Source organism: Petaurus breviceps, unplaced genomic scaffold (assembly GCF_028583685.1).
Source record: "Petaurus breviceps papuanus isolate PSGF00001 unplaced genomic scaffold, PetGlider_PUasm1.0 90845, whole genome shotgun sequence".
In the NCBI taxonomy this organism is placed as follows: Eukaryota; Metazoa; Chordata; class Mammalia; order Diprotodontia; family Petauridae; genus Petaurus; species Petaurus breviceps.
The window spans coordinates 13,108,365-13,131,422 of record NW_027187359.1 but is presented as its reverse complement, the minus strand read 5'-3'; the positions used below and the strand labels follow the sequence as shown (position 1 = coordinate 13,131,422).

General features: G+C 40.6%; 1 protein-coding gene across 1 annotated transcript in view; it reads left to right on the top strand.

Annotated features, from left to right (window-relative positions):
- Positions 1–23,058, top strand: part of GALNT14 (polypeptide N-acetylgalactosaminyltransferase 14) — a 335,202-nt gene that overhangs the window by 232,006 nt on the left and 80,138 nt on the right. The window contains exons 3-6 of the mRNA XM_069072142.1: positions 4,889–4,987; positions 17,144–17,211; positions 19,114–19,179; positions 19,351–19,472. Of these exons, the coding sequence (XP_068928243.1) occupies positions 4,889–4,987; positions 17,144–17,211; positions 19,114–19,179; positions 19,351–19,472 (355 nt within the window). The remainder of the gene's footprint in view (positions 1–4,888; positions 4,988–17,143; positions 17,212–19,113; positions 19,180–19,350; positions 19,473–23,058) is intronic.

Below are 23,058 nucleotides of genomic sequence, written 5' to 3'. Positions count from 1 at the left end.
CCCGTCATCATTACTACTAGCAGGGGCTAAGGCTGGTAGATTCCATGACCTCAGCCGTTCTGACCTGACTAGATGTCCTCCCTAAGTCCAGGGCTAATAGAGTGTGGCATGGGCCCACCAGGATGCCTAAGGAGTGTCAGACCAGCCCAAGTGAGAGAAAGGGAAAGGTTGAAATTCCAGAGTTAATTAGTAAGGGAATCATTGCCTCCTTTCCCCCAAGCCCTTCCTGCCCAGTGCCCCTGCACTTACAGCCTGGGTGGAAAAAAGAGACAACTGGGTGGGAAAAAAGACAACTATAAAGTATGAAATCAAGGACAGGTAACAGAAGGTGAATACAACAACAGTAGATTCTTGTCAAAAGGTATCAATCGTTTTAAAGTACAGAATGAACTGAGACTGGTCAAACGTGGTGGAAAACAATAAGGTGGTTTTTTTTATTAGTTTGTTTTAGCTATATTACAGAAAATAATATTATAAAAGAAAGGATAACATGTTGCCCTGGGTGGGTAAATGATACTAAGTGATATTAGAGAGAAGATACAGAACCACAATCCTTCTTTTGCTTTACTTTTCTCTGCCAAGGGAAACTTCTTCCAATGGCAAGTTTTAAGGACTGTTGAGGGGTCCCCTGACCTTGTCTTTTTGAGCTGCCATATTTTCCAGAAATGCAGGATCCAGAGCTAAAAAAAAGGGGAGTTCATAGATCTGGAAGGGACATTAGGGGTCATCTTATCCAACCCCCTCATTTTACAGTTGAAGAAATAGAGTTTGAGGGTGGTTAAGTACATTACTAAAGGTCACACAGATAGTAAATGGGATAGCTGGGATTTGAACCCAGATCCATTTGAGTCCATATTCATCCCTCTTTCCACTGAACCACACTGCTAAAGAGAGAATAAGAGAGCATCCAGCTACCTTTGCTGAGTACAAGTTACCTACCTTGAGGGAAATATATCCATGTGTACTCTAAGAACAATCAGTAATGAAATAGCATGAAAAAAGGGAAACACATCTCTGATTTGGAGAAGGACAAATGTATGACTTTTATTAAAGGGGAAAGAATGAAGTCTGAAAACTTTAAGGCAGTGACTTCTAAGTTAACCTTGATTTCTGGCAGAATTCTAGGACATGTTATTATCAGGATGGTTAGAAAAGCTAGAAAAGGAAAATGAGCATTACAGAAGAACCAGATGACTTCAAGAATTGGTCATGTCAAACTCACCTCATTCTCTCTTTTGACAGGGTTATTGGACTACTCGTTAAAGGAATGCCACAGATATAGTTTATCTAGATTTTAATAAAACATTTAGCAAAAGTCTCATTTTTCTAGAAAATTTATTTTTTAAATATAGGCTAGGTTATACAGATTATATGAGCTATTAAAGCTTAAAACTTCACTAAGATTTTTTGGTACAACCTGTAGCACATGCTAATGAAATGCCTGGACCCAAAGAAGAGGCAGTGTCAACTTGGAAGGAAATCTCTAGTGGATGGAATATCCCAGGGAACTTTTTTGGACTCTGTGTTATTTAATGTTTTCATTAGTGACTTAGAAAAAAAATCATTTAACAAACTTGCTTCTGACAGAGTTGTGAAGGTTAGATAATGTACTAGATAACAAAGTCAGGACTCAAAAAAGTCCTGACAAGCTACAATACAAGCTAATTTAATAAGATGAGATTTTATACCGATAAATATAAAGTCTTACACTTGGGTTTAAGAAAATCAGCTTCATAAATATATTAAGAGGGAGGCATGGCCAACTAGCAGTTTGTCTGAAAACAATCCATGGGTCCTAGTGGACTGCAAAGTTATGACTTGGCATGGGAATGCTGAAGTCAAGAAAGCTAGAATGATACTAGGCTATATAAAGGAATGGATAATATACAGGATTAGGGAGGTGATCATTTATTGTAGTGGTCTCAAACAAATAGGAACAGATCCACTCAGGCCACATATTTTTTTTTAACATTTCTGTTTAAAATTTTGAGTTCCAAATTCTATACCTGTCTTCTTTCTCCTCCCACACACCCCACCCTCAGACAGGAAGCAATCAGATACAGGTAATACAAATGCAATTATGTATGACATTTCCATACCAGTAATTTTGTACTAGACTTGAATAAGAGCAAGAAATGAAAGAAAATGAAAAACAGCATGCTTCAGTCTGTATTCAAACAATATCAGTTCTTTCTCTGGAGGCAGATTGTATAACTCAGCATTCGTCCTTTAGTATTATCTTGGATTATTGTATTGATGAGAATAGCTAAGTCATTCACAGTTCTACATCCTACAGTATTGCTGTTATTATATATACCATTCTGACTCTATTCACTTCACTTTGCATCAGTTCATGTAAGTCTTTGTAGGTTTTTCTGAAATCATCCTGTCATTTCTTACAGCACAATAATATTTCATTACAATTATATAACACAGCTTGTTTAGCCATTCTGCAATTGATGGGTATCCCTTCTATTTCCAATGCTTACCAACCACAAAAAGAGCTGCTATAAATATTTTTGTACAAATGTGTCCTTTTCCCTTTTTTTGTATGTCTTTGGGGAATATACCTAGAAGTGATATTGCCAGGACAAGAGGTACTCATAGTTGTATAGCCCTTTGGCTATATATTGACTTGGAAAATCACAAATTAATATTATCTATGTGGTATTATATTTTTATTTATTTTGTTAAACATTTTTCAATTACATTTTAATCTCGTAGCCTTCCAAGAAATGAATTTGACCCTCTGATCTGTTGTACTGTTCTCTGCTTAGACTACATATAAAATATTATATTTTGTTCTGGACACTACCTTATGGGAAAGACAATGACAAGTTAAAAAGCATCCACAGAAGGGCAACCTGGATAGTGAAAGTCCTTGAGTCCAGGCCATATGAAAGGAAGTAGGGATGAAAAGTATGAAGAAAGGGGACTTGGGGGGGGGGGCTATGATAATGTTTTCAAGAATATAAAGGACTAAATCTTGGAAGATAGCAATTAAACTTATTCTGTTTGGTCTTTAGACTAAGAGTTCTTAACTTTTTGTGAGTTCATGTCACTAGTTGGCACATTACTGGGCCTGTAATGAGGAAGACCTGAGTTCAAATCCAGCCTCAGATACTTACTAGTTATGTTATCCTAGACAAGTCATTTTCTTTCTGTCATCCTCAGTTTCTTCAATTGTGAAATGGGTTTAATAATAGCACTTATCTCCCAGGGTTCTTATGAGAATCAAATGAGATAATATTTGCAAAGGGCTTAGCATAGAGCCTGATACAGAGTAAGAGCTTAATAAATACTTGTGTTCTCCTCCTCCCCCCAGACACTTTGGTGAAGCCTGTGTACCCTTTTCAGAAAAACACATTTAAATACAAAAAAAATTCAAAGGAAACCAATTATGTTGAAATAAAGTTATTAAAAAAAAGTTCATGGATTCTGTCAGGTTAAGAATCCTTGATCTAGTTCAATCCTTTTTATACTTTATTTCATTTTAAAAAATTAATATATTTAGGCTTCTCATAATTATGTTTTCATGTGCATAAAATAAAATATGAAGAAAACCAATTATAATGAAAGGAAAAATACAAAATACCAAGGAAACCAATTCTATTGAAATGGTTATTTAAAAAAAAAGAAGTTCATGGACCTCAGGTTAAACATCCCTGATTTTGTTCAATCCTTTTTACACTTTCTTTTAAAAAATTAATATATTTATTGGTATCTTATTTTTATATCTCCCCCATTTCTCTTACTCAGTGATTCATTCCATGTAACAAAGAATTGTTTTTACAAAGAGGTGGGAAAGAAAAAAAACCCAAACAGTTCTGCAAAATCATCCAACCCATCAGCTATGCCTGATGATATATACAATATTCTAACCCCACCTCTCCAAAGAATGGAAGGAAGTACATTCATTTTCTTATTTCTTATGTGTGACTTCTAGTACTAACGCCCCTCCACCTTCCAAAGCAGACTCTAGAGATTATGCCACTTAGCTCTGCATTCCCAGGGAATGTGAAGCCTCATCTTCCCTCTAGCAAGTTTCTTTACTACTGCACATATATCCCTCCTCTCCCCTCCCTTTCCACTTTTTACCCTGAGAAGTGTAATCAAACTCACCATTTCACCTGAAAAAGACATGCTAATTGACTGCCCTATTCTTCCCCTTACATCTTGTGACTTCCTGTACTATAATTCCTTTCCTTGGACACCACACCCCTCTATGGTGTTGTCTCCTTCATTAGAATATAGGTTACAAGGACAGGGACTGCCTGGGATGCTTTTGTATTTGCATCATAAATCATTAGTAGAGATTTAATGTTTTTTATTCAGTCAGTCATCAGAATGACATTGTCCACATGTATTTTTTTGGTTGTTTTTTCCATTCATAGTCATTGTGTATATTGTCTTCCTGGTTAAGTTTACTTTAGTCTGCATCAGTTCATAGAAGCCTTTCTATGCTTCTCTTAGTTCTCTCAATTTGTCATTTTTTAAAATGTGTGGCAGAGGTCTCCACTGATCCATTGATCTCCACCAGTAAAGAGAGAGTCCTATACCAACAGGCTTTGGGATGGGTTACATTTATATTACATATTGGAGTATTTGTGTACCAAGGAATTAATCAATTTTTTAAATAAAGGAATAAGCATTTATATAGCACTCACTATGTGTCAGGGACTATTCTAAGCACTTCACATTATCTCATTTGATCATCTTCACAACAACCCTGTAAAGTAAGTACACTTTGCAGATAAGGAAGCTAAAGTAAGTGACTTGCTCAGGGTCACACAGCTAGTAAATGACTGAGGCCAGATTTGAACTCAGGTCTTTCTGACTCCATGCCTTGCACTCTAATGAATAAATATTGTTTCTTTTATCTCTCCAGATGTGCAACTTTGCACTATGGTCCAGACCTTCCTCCAACCAGCATCATCATCACCTTCCACAATGAAGCTAGATCTACCCTTCTAAGGACCATCCGGAGGTAAGGCAGATTCATTTAATCAGTCAATCACAAGGTATTTATTGAGCACTTATTATGTACCTTGTATTGCGGTAGGTGCAATGAGGGGGGCAGAGTACAGAACCATACATCCTAATTCATGCCCCACGGATATTATCATCTTATCAGGAAAATTCAAATTCACAACCATATCCCATCCCCAAATATGGGCCATGAAGGACAAGGAGAAACACAGACTTCTTTCTTCTATTGCTTCCATATGCACTATTGTCTTCTTACAATTAAGGAATGATGGGCATTCACCATCCTTCACATGAAAAGTCCCTGTGAATTAAGAAATCATTGCAGAGTCAAAGGCATGTCTCTCATAAGGGCTTCCCTCCAGAAGCCTTTTAGATAGATCAGACACCATCTGATCTTTGTCACAAATCATAAAGCCTCCAAGGTTAAAAGGACTTCGTATTTGAAAACAGGAAGCCCTTCATCCCCACAAGGAATCTTCTAGCCTGCACTTGAAAGTTTCCAATGAGGGGGAAGCCACCACCTCACCCCATACCCTGTTCTGCTTTTGGACAGCTCTAATTATTGAAAAACATTTCCTTGTATTGAGCTGAATACAGTACTCTAGCCCATTGCTCCTCCAGGATCCAGTAGAGCAAGATGAAGCCTTCTACGTGATGAGCCTTCAAATACCTGTGGATAACTACCGTGACCCCACAAAGTCTTCTTTTCTCCAGGCTAAACATTCCTGTCCCCTCAGCTAATCTTTGGATGGCATGATCATGATTTCTTCACCATTCTGGGGCCTTCCCTCCACTCTCCAGTTTGTCAAAGTCCTGAAAAAAGTGGTGCCCAGAACCAAGGCGTGGGGACCTGGAATCGGCTGGGAAAAACAAAGACAAGAATAAGGACAACAACATGCTTATTTATTAATGGTTTGCTGTGGATCAGGCACTGTGCTAGGGGGATGGCACCTAAATGTATGACAGAGTCTACCTTCAAGGAGTTTACATTCCAATAAGACATGGAGGGAGTGGTGGCCGGGGAGGTGGGTTTTGATAGGGATGATTTGATTAACTATCCTCAGAGCTTGAGTAAGAAAAGGAAGGGAAGTTGGGAGAGAGGGGCAGGAATTGGGGTGGGGTACATGTATCATAGTTATATGGGTCAGAGTCCAGGTTACATATGGTAATCACTCACCAATAAGAAACCTCACAGTCCTAACTCAGAGGTGCCCAGGCACTTTGCCTCTCATTGAAATGTAAAATGTAATCAGCTTTTTGCTATTATATTACAATGAATGTTCAGATTACTAAAATCCCCAAATATTTTTCAAAAAAACTATTGTCTAGTCATGCCTTCCTTTGATCAAAGGAGAGTTCTCATTTCCCCACAATGAGGCTTAGTTTTTCCTAAAAGGCAACAAAGCTTTCCCTGAGACTTGATTGGTCCCTGCCTTCCCTGAGGCAGCTTTCTAGTCACTAAAGGACATAAAAGTCCCCTACACATGGGGTCAGGACCCCTCCAACTTGGTAGATTTTTGAGGGTGACTCAAAGGACACAGCAGGCACTTCAGTTCTGTTCAGCAGGGTAGGGTATGGTGACTTGAGTAGTCCTCAGGAATCTACCAAATTGAAGGGGTCCAGGCCCCATGTTTAGGGGACTTCTGTTTTGTTGTTGTTGTGAAGAAATAAGAACTCTCTTTTGAACACAGGAAGGCATGACCATGCTAATCAATGGGATTACAAAAAAAGCAAAAATCAAACATCCCCTGTCCATAGTGAGCTCATTTTCTAACAGAGGAGATAACAGGTACTTCCACAGGTATAAACAAAGCACAGGGAAAACAGATACAAGGGAAGCCTGGAGCGCACAGAATTAGCATCTGGGGGTGTCAGGAAAGGTTCAGGAAGTGACTCTCAAGCTCAGTCTTGAAGGAGATAAGGAATTCTGAGAAGCAGAGGTGAGTAGGGAGAGTATTTCAGGAATGAGAGATACTTGTGCAAAGACACAGATTCAGCTTTCTATGTGAGGAACAAGTAAAGGCAGCATGATATAGTAGATAATAATAGCAGTTAGGTAGCACAGTGGATAGAGCACCAATCCTGGAGTCAGGAAGTCCTGCATTCAAATCCAGTCTCCAACACTTACTAGCTGTATGACCTTGGGCAAGCCACTTAACACCAATTGTCTCTAAAGCAATTTATAGAAATAAAATTTAAGAAAAAAAAGAAGAAACTTGTCCAGGGTCACACAGCTAGTAAGAATCTGATACAAGATTTGAATTCAGGATTTCCTGATTCCAGATCCAGTGTTCTATCCATGTACCACCTAGATATCTATAATAGAATGATCTGTTGTACTTGGAGTCAGGAAAACTTGTGTTCAAATCCTGACTCTGACACTTACTAGCTGTATGATAATGGGCAAGTCACTTAACCCCACTAACGGTTAGTTACCTTATCTATAAAACAAGGGGGTTGGACTGGATGACCTCTAAGGTATCTATTTCAGCTCCAAATCTATGATTTTATAAGTGAACTATACTATGGTTCTTATCTGAGGACCCCTTCAAATGACCAGTGTAGATATGAAATTTTTCCTAACCTAGTTTCCTAACAGGTTTGGATACCTGTGAGGTTGCCATGTTGTTTCAGGAGATATATAACATTTTGCTGCTGGGTGCTCCCTCCAACCCCCACCCCCACCTTGACTAACTCATTTGATGGCTAGTTTAGAAGGAGTTTAGACAACTCCATGAGAAGTATTATCATGCAGGGGGCCTCTCCAAAAGCCAATTTTGACCATCTTTAGGCACGAGTCAGGCTGAACCTGCCCATGACTGGGCATTTAGACCAGCTCAGCAGTGACCTAAGTTGGCCGCTTCACTTTGACACATGCTGTCAGCATAGACTGAGATTTATAATACCCCATTAAAGCCAGGCCCTTGTTGAGAAAGAAAAATGTATCACTCATTTGGTCACTTGGCAGGACAAATTAATCCCCAGTCTCACAGGGAAACAAGATTAAATTCAGGTCAAAGAGAGTGCATCAAGTATGGGGAATCTTCAGGCATTCCTATCAGCTAACCACATAATCTAAGACTCATGTCTCTCCTTTTCCTTCTAGGTAGGGTATAATAGTAGACACAGGTGTTCACAGAAAACATCATGAATGTCAAGAATTAGGGGAAGGAAAAACAATCCCAAGAGCCTAGTTTCTTATTAAAATTAATTTAAACACCAAGCTTTGTCCTAATGAAGAGATGAGAAAACACTTCCTTCTTTGCAGATGTGGGGGACTATGAGCATGGAACATTACATATACCATTAGGTTTCGTTGACGTTTTGGTCAGTTTTACCATATTGTCCTGTCCCCCAATTGTAAAAATGTTTTGTTATAAGAATGACTCTCTGGTTAGAAAGGAAAGAGGAATATATTTGGAAATGAAGATGATTTAAAAGGAAAAAATACAAATAAAAGTCTTTTAAAAATAAAATTCACATGAGTCAACAAATTAGCCAAAAACACAACTAAAGAAGAGAGATATAGATTTGTCCCAGGGCAATAAATTTAGAGGATACTGAATATATCGTTTCAGTGTGTTCTGATATCTCGTGTAGTCCATTAGTAGCTTGGAACTTATTTAACAAGATTGATTAGTGAAGACATGAAGCTATCAAATAGTCGAGTTGGGTAAGCTCCTTACCCTCTCCACTGAAGTATCTAGAAGAGTGGCCTCATGCTGATGTCCTAGAATCTCTTGCCTTGTAGCTAAAAGGTGTAATCTTGTTCTGCCCCCTAACTCCTCAACCCATGCAGAAACTCCTAGGAGTTAGTGCTCTGGATTCAAATCCTGTCTCAGATTATTATTATTTGTTTAACTTTGAGCAAATCATTTGACCATTCAGCCTCAGTTTCCTTTCCCTGTACAGTGAGGGAGATGGACTAGAGAGGAGCTCAACTCCTTTTTTGTCCTATTTTGATGAACTAGTTATGACTTTGTAGACAGCAATAAGACATAGAAGAATGCCGTTAGATTAGTATAGACATCATGCCCAGAAGGTAAGAACAGAAGAAAATTATTTGAATAGGTTTTGAGTGTTAGCTTAAAGATTGGGAAAAAAGAATTGCCCAAATAAAGATTTGTCATTGAGCTCCTAGTGTTAGCCAAGGAGGAGCATACCTTGGCTAGCTGAAGCACCCGTTTGAAGTAGAAGACTTTCCATCAGGTTACCATACTTTAGAGACAACAATCTTTCTGAACCTCAGTTCCTATATCTCTGAATTTCTCTGTTCTTCTAACATTCCATTCATTGTAGTTCTCTGTTCGCTAAGATTTTTATTTGGGGTTGTGGTGGTGGTAATGGACAAAAGCACTGAGAATATGAAGGGGGGGAGGGGAGAGAGGGAGGGAGAAAGAGAGGGGGGAGGGGGAGAGAGAGAGAGAGAGAGAGAGAGAGAGAGAGAGAGACAGGGAGGGAGAGGGAAGGAGAGGGAGGGCCCACTTGGTGACTAGCACTCGTTGTCAATGAATAAATTGCCATTCCAGTTTATAGATCAGTGTCCTTCAAGTTGGGTCTGTATGATCCCTTTTTCCAGGAAATGAAACCCTTTGATTAAGCAGAGAGTAGAATTTATAGACCTTCTAGACTGAGCAACAAGAATCTAAAATAGAAATGATTGATCCTGAGACTACCTGAAACCACTTAATGTGATGATCAAGACCTTAATGAGCATTTTGACGTAAATCGTCTGTATACATATATGTACGCATACATTGCACATGTACATTTTATAAATGCATGAACACTACATGTAACAATACATTTGTGCATGTATGTATATATCATGTGATGTGTATTATATATGCATACATTATACATTGTGTGAATGCATATATGCACATTTAAAAATCTGTAAATTCACATATATGTGTACATATATGGGTGTCATGTATGTATTTACATATGTGCATAAATACATATGTCTTTATATATAAATGCAAGATCTACTCATGGGTCTGACCCCACTACTGATCAGCATGGGAGCTTTGACTTGATCCATTACCCCTGGGCATCTTTGTCCCTCCTTAGGCAGCTCAGTAGCCCCTCACTTCTGGGGCCAGACTTAGTGCTGCCCCCAAAGTAGCTCAACCTATTGCATCTGACTCAAACTTCTGAGCTCAGGAGATTTACCAGTGCCGGCCTCCCTAGTAGTTGAGGTTATGCACATGAGCTACCACAACCAATTTATAAATTCTGTCCCTTTTCCTCTTATTTTCTTTTTTTTTTTTTTCAAGAGAAGGAATTTTATCCATAGCTCTTAGATGTTGGGAGTTAGTGTAGCCCTAGTGAAATAAGTACTGGGCCCTGAAATTTGAATGATACTAGCTTTAAGTCATGTGGTCATCTTGAATCTCTCTGTGCCTCACAGTTTCCTCATCTGTAAGATAGGTATACTACTGTTTGCACTAGTGGGACAGATTAAAAAGCATCATCATCAACAGCATCATCATCATCTCAAAGAACAGAATCAATCAAGTGGAGGGAGGAGAAAAGAAGAGCTTCCTGCTGTCAAAAAACAGCATGTTTGTCAGTTTTCATTTAATTACTTGTGATACAGAACTAAATTATTGAATAAAGATTTGCATTCTTTTGTTCTTTAAAAACTAAAAATATTTGCATTTGGAAGTTCAGTTAGGAAAATGATTTGTAAATCAGAGAGTATATAAAAAGGTCAATTATTTTATCATATTGATATCAGGAGGCATACAGGTATGGGTCCCATTCAGTTATACATACATATATATTATACACATATATACATATATACATCTATGCATATATGTAGGTACATGTCTATTGTATTCAAATGTGTGTATAGACACATACATATGCACACAATGTACTTTATATGTGTATGCGTGCCCATATAGGCACACCTACCTTCATGCATATGTAGGTGTGTATATATAATGAGGGGAAAGGCACTAACAACTGTGGAAATCAAGGAAGGCTTCTTGAAAGAGGTAAAACTTGAGCTGAGCCTTGAAAGGTGCAGGGGTTAAATAAAAGTATCAGAAGCTGAGTTGGTATAGGGAGTAGATAGAATACTGAACTTAGGAAAAGAGTCGGGAAAACCTTGGGTCCAATCCTTCCTCTGACACATGCTTCCAATGTGACACAGGAAAAACCACTCAGCTTCACTGACACTCAATTTCTTCAGTAGATATGATAATACATATCCTGAATATACTTACCTGTACAAATATTGTATCCTCCATTAGACTGTGAGTTCCTCGAGAGCAGGATCAGTCTTTTACATCTTTTTTTTATCTCCAGGGTTCAGCACAGTGACTGATACACAGTAGGTGCTTAACAATTGTTTATTAATTAACTGGTATATCTCCTCAGTGCCTGGCTGTAATGGCGAGCACAGAAGTAGTTCACACCTTATTTCAGCTATTGAATTAACACCTTGTTTCAGTTCAAGTTTCTTTTGAGCCTTGTATCAAGTCTGTTAAGACACAGAATGTGTGAACCCCACAACTTGTGAACCCTAGAACTCATGAACTCCTGCAACAGGAAGGGGAGGAGCTAATGACCATATATATAAGGAGAGGTGGTATCCTGGCACTCTGTTGGTCTTCTGTCTGTGTTGATGTTTGTTTGTGATACTTTGTACAGAAACCCTGGGACCTTACTGGAAGCCCTGAAAGAGGATTTTCTGGTTGTATGTTTATAGAAGAAGTCCTGGAGGAGGGTTTTGGAGGTCCTGGGACTTTACTGGATTTGTGCTTCCCTCTTGAACCTTGTTGGTGGGTCTGAGTTGATTTCACAGGCAAATAGTGCATTGATGATGGTGCCAGCAATGTTGCCAGAAACAGGAACTGTGAAGGACTTGAGATGGACTGAACACTGTGAACTTCAGTATGGAACAGGAACTGGATGAAAAACTGGACAAGGAGCTGGACAAGGAACTGGGAGCTGCCTGCCTTTGAACCCAGGTGACAGTTGGAGCTGGGACCATGGGACAGGAACCACGGAAGCTGAGAGCCAGCCTTGAGTCAAGCTGAAAGAAGACTTTACTTGGATACTGTATACTGACTGAGAAGATTATGATTTACTGTGACCTAGGGGTGGAGAACTTTGACTTTTGTCCTTTGTGATTGAATTAAGGATTTTGTGATTGACTAAATAAATGTACTTTGTTTAAAACTATGTGACCATTTTGCTGAAAACTATGTGGCCATTTTAGTGATAAGTTGATCAGCTGTGACATGGTGAATGCTATATTTTGATTTTCTGTGAATTTTTTGCTCTGATTTGTTATTGAATAAATAGAGAGCTCACTATATTATCTAATCAGAACCCTGAAAGCTGTTCAGAGCAGCAGTCCTCTGGAAAGCTGCTCGTGCATGGCTTTATACTGGCATATGGTGGGTGCTTAATCAATGCTACTTGAATAATTGATTATGCAAGGAAGGGAAGAGGGGACAGCTAGAAATTTCCATAGGTAGGGATGGCTCATAATTGAGGGGAACCTCCCTCTTATTGTCTGCAGAAATATAATGAAATATAATGAAACTAATATAATGAAACATTTCACATTCTGCTCTTTTACTATCTCAGGGTTTCCAATTTCTTTTTACACCTAGGACAGTTCCCAGCCTATTCAGGACTCTCCACATACAATTTAAGGCAAATCTAAAGAGATTATAGAATGACAGAGCAGAAACACTAGTGACCCTCTACTCCAACCTGCTTCACTTTACAGATGAGAAATCTGAATCCCAGAGAGATTGAAGCTGCAGCTTGTCTAAGGTCTTTTAGCTACTTAGTAGCAGAAACTGGTCTGGAAACCAGGCCCTCTGACTCCCAACTTCAGCTTTCCCCAATCTTTATGCTGAAGCACTGATTATATTTTGAGCCATCCAAGCCCTCCTGTCAGCCTGGGCAGACAGCCATGCTTCCTAAGGCTATAATGGAACTTGGTTTTCTGCCCATCCAAGTCTTGTAGAAGAGTCTTGGTCTGAATCCCCTAATCTCCCTTCCTGCCCCTTGCCTTCCAGCTTCAGGGCATAGCGGCCTATGACCAACCCCTGACCAAAGGCCTGCTGAGCCCAGGTCAGTGTTTATTTCATTACATATGCATTGATTGAGTGCCTTCTGGTGTAAGGAGTTTGGTGGTGCTCCAAAGGAAGTAGAGGGCACAGTGCTTGCTTCTGGGGAGTTTGCTGCCTAGATGTAGAAGAAATGATTGATGATTGATGATGATGATGATGATGATGATGATGATGATGATGATGATATATTCAACAACAACCACTTTGGGCAGCAGGTTTATCAAATGAGGAAACTGAGGCTGAGAGATATAAAGTGATTTAACAAGTTGGGTGTTGCTGTTGAGTTCATCTCTTTGTGCCCCCATTCAGGGTCTTCTTGGCAGAGATACTGGAGTGGTTTGCCATTTCCCTCTCCAGCTCATTTTACAGATGAGAAAACTGAAGGAAAAAGGGTTGACTTGCCCAGGGTCACACAGCTAGTATGTTCCTGAGGCTGGATTTGAAATCAGGAAGATGATTCTTTCTGACCCCAGGTCTGGCACTCTATCCACTGTGCCACCTAGCTCCCCCATTGTGTGGGGTGTGAGGCAGGATTAGAATTCAGGTATTCTTGACTCTAAGTACAACACTTCCACCACCTGGGCTCCTCAATATCCACATTAGAATCCGCTAAATGATAACTCTAGGAGGCAGACAAGCAGATGTTTGCTAGTATAAATAACACATGGTATATACATGCAATTACAGAAGGAGGGGATCTTAGAGATCCATCCTAAACCCTTCTTTTTACAAATGATGAAAGTGAGGACCAGAGAGAGGATGGAGGGACTGTGCCCAATAAGTCAAAGATCCTAGATTTGAACACAGATCTTCCGATGCCAAGTCCTTGATGCCATGTTAATATGTGTCAAAGAAGTTCAAGGCATGGAGAAAGAGCTTGGGTTTGGGTAAGTCAATGAAGATGCCAGTCTGAAGGTGGTTTTAGATCTAGACCTTGAAGGAAGTGAAGGATTTAGTGGAAAGAGTGGTAGGCATCACTCTTCATCTGGAAAGTCCAGCTAAGAGAATCAGCATAAGCAAAAGGATGGAGGCAGAAACTCAAGAAGGATCATGGGTCTAGACCTAGAATCGTCCTCCAAGGCCATCTAGTCTCACCCCCTCATTTTACAGATCAGGAAACTAAGGCCTAGGGAGTTTGAATGATCTGCCCATCATCACACAAGAGGTAAGTTCTAGCTAGGATTTTAATTCAGTTCTAGTGTCCTTTCTGCTACCCAGGGCTGACAGGTGGAGGAAGGGCAAGTTCAAGAAAGTGACCACTTTGGTGAGAGGCCAAATGCAGCACTTAGTGGTAAATCATCAGGGGAGGATCTAGCTGTAGAATCTTGATCCCCTTTCTAGCTTTGACCCTTGGGATACCAAGAAGCCCAGCGCCCCATCCTAGGTGTCCTGAGCCCTCAGCCACTTTGCATGAGACCCTGCTGTTGCTCAAATTGTCCTGATTAAAAGAGCAAAAACAAGCCAGGTGTTAGCTGGAAATGGTATAATTAGCACTTTGTGCTGACGGCTCTCTCTCTCTCTTTTTTTTAAACCTTGGACATTTTTTATTCACTAATCATCTCCCAGTACGGCTGAGCTCTGAGCTCACACACGATTTACCTTTTGATGTTCACATAAGAGAACTCTTGAATTTCAAAGAGCCGGCGGGGATTTGAGGGAGTAAAATGCCGAAACTGCAGCTGTAATCAAACCTCATTAAAGGTTATTCTTTAAGCAATTCTTTTCCCTCCCGTTTTCCCTTTCTCTCCCCTCCATAATTAGAGGGTTGGCTGTTGGGGGTGGTTGGGTTCCCCTCATCCCCAGTAGTGATCATGGTAAGGCTTCCTCCTCCATCCACCCTCCCTGGGGCTGGTTTCACATGATAGCAACCTCTGGCCCCTTCTTCAGTGAATTTGATGATGGGGCCTGGGCCTTTGTGGTGGGCTTCTGTTCTGCACTTTGTCCTGGTTGCCATGGAGAGAATTAATGCTTCACAAATAAAGGGAACTCCAAGAATAAAGTTCTTGCTGTGGGTTGCTGAACACCCAATACAAAGGAGAGCTCTGAAAAGGACACTCTGGTAATCGAAGATGGCAGCCCACTCCTTTCCCACCCTCCTCCTACTGTTCACATTGGGGCACTTCCTAGAGTCAGCACCATGGTCAGGGGAGCTGCCTTGTATTCAATAGTGTGATTGGATTTGCTCCAAGAGACTAATGCTATTATCATTAGTGTTTGCTGTTACTTCTATAGTTGCACCATTTCATTTGAGCTTTGTGACCACCCTATGATATCCAGGTATCCAAATCACGCTAACTCAGACTTGAGAGGTCAAGTTGTCAATATTCACTCAGCTAAGAGATGTTGGAAGCAAGACTTTAACCCAGGACTTCCTGACTTTAACACCCTTACCTACTGTGACATGTTGTCTCTCATAGCACCTAATATCTCCTGAAATTGTCATGATGGATGTTCCTCCACATTCATTCACCTGGACATGCAGTCCATTACCTGTTCAGAGTATCTGTCTCTTCTTGAACCCTTAATATTTTTCTCTTATTTCCCTTCATGCTTATATAGTTTCTATCTACTTTAGCATCTTTCTTGGCTCTTTCTCCTTTTTCTGCCTGCTGACTATGATTCACCACTGTGTCCCCTGCTCTGTCTTCACCCACTCGCTTGGCAACCCCTATCCATTCTCACAACTTTTCCTGTGGATTTCTATCTGAAACATTCTTAAAAGTCATATAGTTTTATCAACCACCTAGAAGGGTCAGTGAGGATTCTAATCCCACGTCTACCACCACATAACAAATTTTGTGTGATCTTGAACAAGTCATTTAACTTCAGTTTCCCCATCTGTAAAATTTGGGAATTGAACTAGATTATTTCTAAAAACTCTTCTAGCTTTGACATGCTGGATTCTAGAATTCTATCTCACTTATGCAAGTATAGCTCTCGAACAAAATTACAGCGTTATTGCATCTAACCCTCTTTTCAGACCCATATTTCTTGCTACTTGTAGGACCTCTCTATCATTACTCAAAATGGAATATGTTTAAAACTTCATTCTTTTTTTTTTGAGGGGGGAGGCAGGGCAATTGGGGTTAAGTGACTTGCCCAAGGTCACATGGCTAGTAAGTGTTAAGTGTCTGAGGCTGGATTTGAACTCAGGTCCTCCTGACTCCAGAACCAGTGCTCTATTCACTGCACCACTTAGCTGCCCCTAAAACTTCATTCTTAATCTCTTTTCTATCCTACCTTCCCAACCTTTATAATATGTGTAAACTTCCCCAGTAGAATATAAGCTTCTCAAGGGCAGGAACTATTTATTTTTGTGTTTGTATCCCTAATACTTGGCAAAGTGACCAACATAAAGCAGGCAATTGATAACTGCTTGTTTAATTGTGGTGAATGTCTCCTGACTCTAAGCATTACCATCATTGGCACCACTATACTTCTTACATTCCTCCTTCTCTTTTACCTCTATTGACAGTCTGGATGATTCTTTCATTATATTTAAATCAGAGAGCATTTATTAAGTATCCCCTCCTCTTGTTGGCCATGCCACTAGACAGTGACATCTCAAACATCCTAGTCACCACAAATCCATGCCTTTTATCCCTCAGCCTAAACATCAGTAATTTTTGCACATTTAATGTCTGTGACCCCTTTTTCTTCCTTGTCATACTTCTAGTACTACCTCAGTTTACTCTAACTCATATGGAGAGGCTTGGTTTCTGTCTTAATGATTTTTGACAGCATAATCAACTCAATCTCAGTATAATCTCAACTTCTCAAAAGATACATTAAAAATAGAACCTGAAAGGTTTAGATCAATTAACCCTGAATACAAAACAAGGGCCAAAGGTTTGGGTATCCTCCACACACACTTGTTTCTTGAAAAATAAACCTAGTATTTTCTTTCCTTTAGTTGATATCGTTCACTACCCACACTGGAACAGATTCAATCTCAACCCCACCATCTCCTTCCTCCCACATTGTGTGCCTTTGTCTTCCCATTTTTGCCACCATAAGCTGTAATGGTTTTTCCTTTCTCCATCTCACAGCGTGTCAAACCGAACTCCAGTGCATCTGGTCCATGAGATCATATTAGTGGATGACTTCAGTGATGACCGTAAGTATTGGCACTTCCTTTCTTTCTTTTGTGGGCCCAAAGCATAGGAGTGGCACTCAGCACTGCACTTATTCCCAGGGAAATAGGAAAGTCTAAGCAGGGTTGGAGAATTTCCTTCTGAACAAGAGAAGAGAATCAATCTTATGAATCTTTTAAAGCTCCTTTTGTGACCCTATGGACACAAGTCTAAGTGTGTGCCAGACGATTTTATGGCAGCTTGGTGTAATAGGGAAAACTCTGAACCCAAGTCAGAAAAATCTGGGTTTTAATCCTGTTTCAGATACTTAATATCTGTGTGACCCTGGACAAGTCACTATGAGTTTGTTTCCTCATTTGCAAAATGGTAATATTAATAACACTTACCTCATAGGGGTGTTGTGAGGTCATACAATATAATGTATGAAAAAATGCTGGCAAATCTTAAAGCACTCTATAGATGTGAACTATTGCTACATATCTGGGACTGTTACGATGGGAGTCTGTACACCTGTTTGATCATGCACTAGACAAAGTGTGCTTCCTTCCCCGTCTAACCTGAATGTCCGATTCTGCCTGGACCATTGCAGTGGGCTCTTAATTGGTCTCCCTGGCTTAAGTCTCTCCTTCACCATTCTAAGATGCTCTCTTTTGCAATCAATCCTCCACACAATGGACAAAGTAATTTTCCTAAAAGAAGTCTGATCTTATTCAACAAACTCCAATGGTTCCCTATTACCTCTAGGAAATATAGACTCCTGTGTTTGACATTCAAAATTTTTCACAACACAACTGCAAAAATATATGTATATATGTATGTGTATATATGTACATACACATATGCATAAGTGTATATATGTATACATGTGTATACACATATATATGTGTCTTGTTTGTGGAAGAGCCAGAAGACCAGTGTCATTAGGTCAAAGAGTATGAGACACAAATAATCCCTGTCCTCAGGGAGCTTACCTTCTAATGAAGGAGATACCATGTAAACAGCTCCATGCATGTAAGATATTAAAGATGTTCTAAAATTATACATTCAGTTTTAAACTATTACAGCCTGGAAATTCACAGCAAAGACTTTTGAGTTGTCCTTTGTACAGAGTAGATGGAAGGTAATCTTAGAGGGGAGGGCAGTAGCAACTGTGGAACCAGGAAACACTTCCTACATTGGTGGACATTGAGCTGAGTCCTCTAGGAAGCCCGTGATTCCAAGTGCAGAGGTGATCTCAGTCATTCCCCTACTTCCAGATGGTCTTTACCAGACACACCCAGATGTGATAGGAACCTCTTGGACTCCATGATCTGTAGAGGAGGAGGCTCCATAGTTTTCCCATGTGGGCAATCCAAGGCTTCATTGCAGCCTTAGTAGAGTCTTAGCAAAAGGCACCAGGATACTCTAGTTCGGACTAGAAAACCAAAAATACTCCTCACTTAAACTGCATTAAATTAGAATGTTTTTTTAAATTCTCAGCCTTGCCATTTTTTTTAAATATAGGGAACTTCTAGCTAGGAAATTTGCTCTGTAAGGCAGATGAGCAACTCATCAGTGATATTTAGTCTTAGAGCACAGAGCACTGAAAGGTTAAATTTACCCAGGGTCCCATAGCCAGTGAGGCAGAACTTGAACCCAGGTCTTTCTGATCCCAGTTCCAGCTCTGTATCTCCTAGGATAGGCCACTTCTCCTGAGCCACTTTTCACAATGATAGTGATTAGGATTCAGCCCACATGCCGTTCAGCTTCTTCCTCTCCAGTTTTCTTGCTATTCTAAGCCAAGAGTAGGAAGTCATCAGAATTGAGTAGGGTCAGGGAAATTGGAAACAGGTCAGGGGATGGGGCTTCCAGGAAGGCTCACCTGTAGTACCCAGGAGCAGGGAGGCCAGGATGCTCACTCATCATCCCCATTTATCTTTTGAAAGCTGATGATTGCCAACTACTGAGCAAGCTACCCAAGGTGAAATGCTTACGGAATGAACAGCGTGAAGGTAAGAGCAAAACAGTTTCGTGAGGGGGACTCCCTGGGACAGGGGACACAGGGATGGCGATGCAGGGAGCAGGGAGGTTGGCTGCTCTGCCACAGCCTTAAAGAATTCTAGAGGGACTATGGACCAGTCCCAAGGGGGGTACTTGCATGGCCATTTGTCCTCATTCTACAGGGCTGATCCGTTCTCGGATCCGGGGAGCAGACCTAGCCCAGGCCAGCATCCTGACTTTTCTTGACAGCCACTGTGAGGTAAACAAAGACTGGCTTCTGCCCCTCCTGCATAGGATCAGAGAGGTGAGTAGAGTCCAGGAGCTGCCTCCAGCTACTTCCCAGAATGCTGGGCACTCTTCTTTTACTAGGTGGGGGCCTAAGGAGGCTGGTTGGTACAAAATTCGTTTTAGGCTTCCAGAGTAAGGACAAGGTATGGTTTCTTTGAAACATTTGGGGTAGGGGGATAGGGCTGATCCAGTAATGTGTTGGTAAATGTTTAACACCTGGCTCTCCAAAAAAAAAAGTGAATGCCACATATATTTTAAAGCTTAATCTGAATCATTAAAATGTTATCCACCACTTTCTTTAGCTTGGATTGGAGGTCAGCAAACTATAGCCCATAGGCTAAATGCTAACCACTGCCTGCTTTTGCATAGCCCAAGAACTAAGAATGGTTTCTATATGCTAAAATGTAAACTGTTTTTATATATTTAAACATAATGTAAAATATTTAAATGTAGTTTTTTGGGGGTCTTTTTGGAGGGGGGAAGGCAGGGCAACTGGGGTTAAGTGACTTGCCCAAGGTCAACACAGCTAGTAAGTATTAAGTGTCTGAGGTAGGATTTGAACTCAGGTCCTCCTGACTGCAGGGTGGGTGCTCTATTCACTGTGCTACCTAGCTTCCCCTAAATGTAATTAAAAAAAACTATATATATATATATATATGTATATATATATGTGTGTGTGTGTATGTGTGTGTGTGTGTATGTATGTATGTATATATACATATATTTAAAAAAGGGCTGCACAGTAGCCTGCAGTAAGCCAGAATTGGCCCCTTGGCTGTCATATCAGAGGTGTAAATGGTCACAATAAAAATTTAACTACTGGCTCTCACAAACCAGCACACCCATGGGTTGAACACTCTTGTGGGATAGTTTAGCAATCTCTGGGGAGCACCCATCCTACCTTCATCAGGGACAGAAATCAGTTGAGCTGGCCAGACCTGAGGATATAAACTTTTTTACCCATGCATTAGTGAAGAGAGTACTGGTCTTAGTGTCAGGAGAATCTTGGGTTCAAATTGGGACAAGGAATTTATGTCTCTGAACCCTCGTTTTCTCCCAGGATGATAAGGCTTGAATTACCTGCCCTCTGGGATTATCATGAGAGTCAAATAAGAAAGTGAATATAAGGTGTTTTTAAAACCTATTATTCTTATTGATTTGTTACTGTTGAGTCATTTTAATTGTGTCCCCTTTTTGTGACCCTATTTTGGGGTTTTCTCAGCAAAGGCATTAGAGATGAGGAAATTGAGGCACACAGAGTTAAATGACTTGCCCAGGGTCCCACAGCTAGTAAGTCTGAGGTCATATTTGATGTCTTCCTGTTTCCAAGTTGAGTGTTCTATCCACTCTGCCACCTAACTAACACTATTATTGATGCAACAGGAGAAAAAAAAACCCCACCAATGTCTCTGTAGAGAGAGTTCTAGGATCGAGTCTTTCTTCTGATATTTACTACCTTGGGTCCTCAGTTTCCACATCTGGAAAAGGGAGTTGGACCATATATCCCCTGATGTCCCTTTCAGCTCTAGACCTCGGATTCTGTGATTATTATTTATTTGTCGTTCACCTCCACAACACAGTAGAGCAGTCTGCCACTGTCAGCCAGCATTTGGGGACAAGATGGACAGAACTAGATGTTAGGAGATCTGGCCCACTAATTTTTTCATCCAATGAAAATCTCTTCATGCCCCAGCATTTTCCTCATTTGAGAAAACGTAACAACAGAATAGTAATAACAGACACTTGGAGTCGTAAGTATGGTGATGTCTCTAGCAAACATTCAGGAGCAGGACTTGCAAGTCTGAGTCTCCACCTATCCAGTGGTTCCATTCTTTCCCTCAACTCTCTGTCCTTTGTGGTGTAGCCAGAGTTGAGAGCACTTTGCTTCTCTATTACTTGACCCTTACTGTCCCAAAAGGGTAAAAATCAGTCAGTCAATAAGCATTTATCAAGCACCTTCTATAACCCTTAGGATACAAAAAGAGACAAAAGGTAGTCTCTCCCCTCAAGGAGCTTACAATGTAATGGCAAAGGGAGGCATACATTATTCTCAGAAGAAAGGTTCAATGAGTATAAAAATATCAGGGATTCTGGTTGCCATTATTTATTTCCTTAATAGTCCATTAGAGGGAGTTAGTAAATGCATAGGTATGATAAGAGCTTTGTGAACCTTTCTCCTGGGATTCATCCATTAGGCATCCTCATGCACCAAGGCAGAGGGCCAGAGAAGAATGAGCAAAGCCAGTAGCTAGCTAGATATTCAAGGCTGAGTGAGGAGACAAAAAAAGCAGCCTAGGAGGATAGGAAGCTGAAGCCTCAGAGTCAAGTTGACCTAGATTCAAGTCTTAACTTTTACTCATATTGACTGGCAAGTCACTTATCCATCCAGGTCCCCCGAGCCTTTCTCTAAGGCTGTAAGTGGGAGAAGCATTGTCTATCTGCAGCAGCAGAGGTGCCCTATACCAGTGAAATCACAGACCCAGACCAAAAAAGGTGAGGGAGAGAGTTTTGGACTGAGGAACCAAGGACACCAAGGGATTGTAGCAGCATGTCAAGTCAAGGTAAAGCAGGAGCTGTTCAGAAGCTTTGTCCCTTATCAGCCTCATTGCAAGAAGGGAATTTCCCAGCCTGCTCTGGGGTGGGTACCCTGGCTTCTGTGTCAGGGTGCCTGTGTGACTGGTATTATATCTGGCCCCTCTGTGGATAGAAACATGCTCCCTCTGCAGTGACTGAGCTTAACACAGCCAACAATTTGTTCTCATTGAATAATTTTACATTTTAATTATCAAACACAGTGCGTACACTTACAGAAGAATCAATGTTAATCAGATGACATGAATGTAGACTCCTAGAATACAAAGTGATGAGGTGGGGAGCTGTTCTTTCATGGGGAATTTTCCTTTCCTGCTGAAGCCTTTGCAGAGGCTTTGCTGTGCCAGCTTCCTATCCACCGAGAGATCCCCAATCATATCCAAGAAGTCTCTCTATACCTCCTTCGTGCTGAGTAGTGGCAGTAGATCCTGCAGGGGTCCTGCTTCTGAAATCAGTAAAGAGATGACAGTGTTGGAGGATGAGAAAAATCCAGTGCTGATAATGAGAGTGGAGCAGTTTGACATGGAAAAACCAGAACAGCATAGGGCTTAACGCCAGGAATATTCTACTCAGGCCAGATCAGTATGAAGAGAAGCACTAGTGGTCATTCACCAGGACAGAAGAGTGTGTGTGTCACTAGGAGATATTTTACTAGCAGGTATCACTAGGGATATTAGCATCACCAATATTGTGAGGAGGGTGGCCATCATTAATAGTATGATTTTAATATGCCATTGTGATGAACAGGTCATTCAAGGGCTGGAAATGAGGAAACACTAAGCTCTAGGCCTGGTATTCAAGGTCTTTCAGTCTTGCATAGGCAGGGCTGTTGTTTGCCTTCCTTCTCAAAGAGGACGGTGATATCAGGAAAGAAATGTCATGACTTGCAAGTGAATTGGATTTCAGTGAGGGAGGGCTGTGCAAAGTCAACAGCCTCACTTTCTCCTCCATAGTCATCTGGGTCCAGTTGTAAGATATAGATCAGGATGAGTTGGAGATGGCCCTGGATG